Consider the following 5,000-nt stretch of genomic DNA (forward strand, 5'->3'; position numbering starts at 1 on the left):
ATCTCCGCTTAAACTATGTCACTACCCTGGACACGCCTCTACCCAGGGCCGATGGATCTGCTCAAAGTTGATTGCTTCCCAACAAAGTGGGTGGACTTCCTTATTTCTTTGGAACTCAGAAATGATATTTGTATTGCTCCTGGCCTGACTGCCGAAGGTCACTGTGTGTGTTTCCTGTGCATCCAACAGTCCCAGAGCAATACCTGAGGCTGCTTTCACACAATAACTACTACTTTGATAATGCGGTTCACACCAGGCAGGGAGTGTTACAATGTAGCCCTACTTACAATACAGTGTCCCATTGATAAACAAACCAAAAAGTGTGAGCTATCTGAAAAGCAACTTTGAAACTTAAAGAAGAAATGAAACGAATATTAATTGTTGGAATTTTACAGTTTGTGCTGCAAAAGTTCCAAGCTTTATGATTAAAACAAGATATTGTGTGCGTAATAATTTATCCGGGAAGTCATTTTAAAACGTGCTCAAAATGAGCAATATTTTGTCCAGTAGTGCGAATTTATTGTCTTATGCGTGACGTCATAAGGTTGACACAGTCCAACTCCGAACCCACAAAGTTATAGTAGTCAATGGCGGCGTCTATGGCTAGTAAATCAAAGTGAAAATATTGTGTTCGTGGCGGTCCAAATGGTAGGCTACAGGTTGAATAAGTACAAGCTTCACTGAAGGCATCTCTCTGCACAAGTGTCTTTAAGTCAAAATTACTGGAACTGTTGTGTTGCTGACAAGGAGAAGGCAAAACAACGCTGATCGTGTAGGAGGCATCGGCTTTTGAAGTGACCTAGATCAATGTTGTGCTCCGGGCGTTTTCCACCCCTCCTGTTGTTTACCTTAAAAAATCTGGAGACCGTGGACATGGTTGGAAATACACTCCTAGGCTACCACAAGCAGTGTCTATGGATAGCAGGTGTGCCGACGGATACCTCTAGCTCGAGTGCGACGACGGGTGAGTCTGGCCGACAGCCACTTAGCAGGATAGCAGCATGCTAAAGATGCTATTCCTCTCTGCCATTGTAGCACCCTAGTACTAAGGGTCCTCGGTCAATGCGCTGCGGGTCGAGGTGTTTCGTTACGACTCCATGGCCGTCGGTCGTGGAGTTATTGCTTTATATGCAACGAAATCGCCCCAGCATCCGAGCACGAACATCTGTGTTGTGTAGTTATGACTATCCATGGCCGGCGGTCGTGCAGTTCTTGTGTTATGAAACAACAGCCCCTAAGCACGAACATCTGTGTCAAAATATACCTACCGACTTCCAAATTGTCGCATAATGATGGGTATAACGCCATTGTTTATTAAGATTACATTAAAACCATGCTATTGAGCTACTTAAGCATACGTTTTTAAAGTAGCTGATAGTGCAATTTCGCTAGGTTTCAACATGTCAAAGACAGAGTGCAGCAGCCAAAGCATCGTCCCCCCCTTGTCACGTTGCCATAAACAAAAAAACAAGTAGCCTATGCCGCGCTGGTTGATCGATAAGTTGTCGGCATAATAATTGAGATAACGCCATTGTTTAATAAGATTTTAAAGCTGGCTTTCAAAGTGCCACTTCGGTTTCAACCTGTCAAAGACAGCGCGGAATGTCACATGATCTGAGAAACCGGCAGCTGGCTGGCACCCTAACATGCTCCCATATTTTCCAGTTTACCACAGCACATAGCCTACAGCCTACACTAATAGTGTCATATGATTGATAATATCTTAATAATGATCAGCGTGTAGCCTTCGTGTAGCCTAGTAGGAGCGCGGTGCTGTTTTGTGCCCGTCGATCCTGTGCCGAATATGGCATATCTTTCCAACCCATATGGCATATGGTGGTGTATCATCAAAGAAAAGTCTACTCGGCTTATTTGTGAGGCTTATATTCAACGTGAGTTTTTGTCACATAATGTTAGAGGTGTGTTCTTTCGACATGTCGATATTTGTATCTTAATGTTGGTTCCTTTATGAGATATGGGTCCTTCAAATGTATGATATTTCCGCAGCCAACGCAACGCAACCGCATGACGTCACGCCCCTGTAAATATTGTCGCACCAAAGGCACGGTTTTAAGTTGCCGTTTCAACAAGTTATGTCCGGAAAAATTATTTAAAGTTGGATTGATGTTTTAGAAATAGGCCCAATATTTAATGTGAATAATAGATGAATATTCGTTTCATTTCTTCTTTAAAAAAGTTCCACATTTGCCACAAGGCTTAATGTATTTTCCAAGATATGTCTTATTTGTAGTTTGAATATTACACGAATGTCCAATAGAAAACTCACGCAACCCTAATCAATAACGAGGATGTACGTACTGTAGGACAGAGGACAGAATACAGAGGAGAGGAAGTGCGGAGAAATGACTTGCACCCATGGGTATGGGTATGGGAAGGGAAGCAGGGGGGGGCAAAGGGGTCAGTTGCCCCGGGCCCAGGGAAAGAGGGGGCTCAGACTTGGGACTCCATTACATTGTAGGTATTGAGAGGGGGGCCCTTTTCAGATGATTTTGTCCCGGGCTCGGTCAAAGCTGTCAGCGGCCTTGGGTAACTCAGGCATGGGTAACGACAGTCTGAACCCACCCACACTGCCATCCACGGTCACACCACTGTGCTCCGCCTGCAAATAAGCACCCAGCGGTCCCCAAGTACAGCCATGCCACAGCACTTTCACACTACTACTACGGCATCGACAATGTGGTTCACACCAGGCAGGGAGTGTTACTACGCAGACTACTGTACATACAGGACGTTGTCACATCAGAAAACAAACCCAAAGTTGGCTAATCGGTTAATGCACAGCCTGAAGACACTTTGACACCAACTCACCAGACAGTAGAGGTGTTACTATGTGGCATACACACTGTACAGTAGACTGTAGACTGCAGTGTGGTCCACACTTTCACACTTTGGCAATGAAATATTTCACACAATTGTTTGAAATATATATACCGTATTTATGTCAAAGCACAACAGAGACAGTTGTCTGGTGTCTGGTGGCAATGCATTGTACCAGTATCCAGATCATTCTCTTACCTGATATTTGACCACTTGTCAAAATTCTTGGTCATTTAGGTGTTCATTTTGGTGTGGAACTTTTTTTAACTGACAGGTTAGGGTTTAGGGATGGGTTTTGGTCTAGACACAGTTTGACAAAGTATATCATAATCTAAATCTAAAATCCAAATATATTTTGATATCATATAAAAGCACTAGTGGAGAAATGTCAACCTTCACAATTTGTTGATGAGTGGACAAATGTGCGGATGGAGAATTGTTGGACATTCCATTGCGCAAAACTCTCCAGAACAGATTTTTTTTGCAACTAAACTCTTTTGACAAAAAGATGTTTTATTCCCATAATGCATTCATTTCAGCAATCTCCTTTATTCACTTTTCACAACCGTTTGAAGGTCATGGCTCACAGAATTCTGAATTCCTGAAACAGAGCCAAGTTCTTCCAGGGCCAACAGGGTCAACCTCTTTGTGCCATTAAGTGAGGTGTAATACAATGTCACCTAAAGTACTAGACTGATGTCTGGACACTAGACAAATACCTGGATGGATATCTGGATGTCTGCCAAATGACAGAACACTGACAGTGTAAAGTCACAAAGTGTAGCTCATTAATCAGACACACACACATAGACACACACACACACACACACACACACACACACACACACACACACACACACACACACACACACACACACACACACACACACACACACACACACACACACACACACACACACACACACACACACACACACACACACACACACAGGGATAGACTAAGACTTAAAATGGGCAGGGTATTTTTGCTTGGACACAACTAAATTGTGGACCAGTCCTTCTCAGAAAGTAAAAAAAAATCCAACAGCATCGCCCCCTGAGGACCATCACAAAATGCCCTGTATGCTAGATTACCAGTCCAGGCCTGAACATGCACACACGCAGGCACGCAGGCACGCAGGCACGCAGGCACGCACGAGCACACGCACGAGCACACGCACGCACACACACGCACACGCACACGCACATGCACACGCACAGACACACACAAATGACACAAAGGAGAGGTGTGACTTACTGCTCATCCCCGACCTTCTTAATCCACTCCACGTCACACTGGGCACAGGTGGCCGTCATGCCCTGAGAGAGAGACAGAGAGAGAGAGAGAGAGAGAGAGAGAGAGATTGAGAAAGAGAGAGACATGATCACTTTATCATTCTTTTCTTTATCACCTTACTTTGCTCAGTGAATTTCCATTTCAAATATTGGCTCGTTACGGCTTGATGTCTCAAAAATAGTGTTTGTATAAATCTGTTACCTTTTTTGTTTTTTATTAACACAATTTGGTTGTTATATACATCGTCGTAATGTTATAGCACTTTGGGAAGACTTCCTACATAAAAACGTCTCTGCAGCTATATCGACAAATATTGTTGACTTATAGGCTAGGGGTTCCCAACCTTTTCCAACTTGGGGCCCCACTTGAAATTTTCACAAATGCTCGGGGCCCACCTCCGGCCCAAATAAACAACACAACTGAAATATATAGTCAACAGCAACACACTTACACATATTATTTTCGATTTTTAGAAAACTATTTCAAGGCCCACTTGGAATACCTTCCAAGTAGCCACCTGTTTTTTAAATCCCTGTCATGGGCAAAGGCAGAAAACCTGAAAGTAAGCAAGAAAGAATGAGGCAAATATGTAAACTTTGCTATAGTTAGCTTGCCTTCATTATCACTTCTTCTCTGCCACTATTCTCAGGCCCTAGTAGTCGAAATGCGTTTTGAAAGAAGCACAATCGCATTAATATGGTCAAATTTTTGCTGGACTATTATATATTTTGGTACGTATCACAGGCGCAAGGACATAAATCAGGATATTATTCAGTTCATGCACAGTAGGCTCAGCATGTGTTATGCCCTACACGGCCCAAAGTTGCTCAAGCTCCTCTCTCTCATTGATGCTGGATAGAAAACA

The 5,000-nt window shown here is 43.4% G+C and overlaps 1 protein-coding gene across 1 annotated transcript in view; it reads right to left on the reverse strand.

Moving 5' to 3' along the window:
- The window catches only part of tbkbp1 (TBK1 binding protein 1), a 63,708-nt gene that overhangs the window by 24,285 nt on the left and 34,423 nt on the right, over positions 1 to 5,000 (reverse strand). The window contains exon 6 of the mRNA XM_063221109.1: positions 4,097 to 4,158. Within this exon, the coding sequence (XP_063077179.1) occupies positions 4,097 to 4,158 (62 nt within the window). The remainder of the gene's footprint in view (positions 1 to 4,096; positions 4,159 to 5,000) is intronic.

Source organism: Engraulis encrasicolus, chromosome 17 (genome assembly GCF_034702125.1).
Source record: "Engraulis encrasicolus isolate BLACKSEA-1 chromosome 17, IST_EnEncr_1.0, whole genome shotgun sequence".
Classification (NCBI taxonomy): Eukaryota; Metazoa; Chordata; class Actinopteri; order Clupeiformes; family Engraulidae; genus Engraulis; species Engraulis encrasicolus.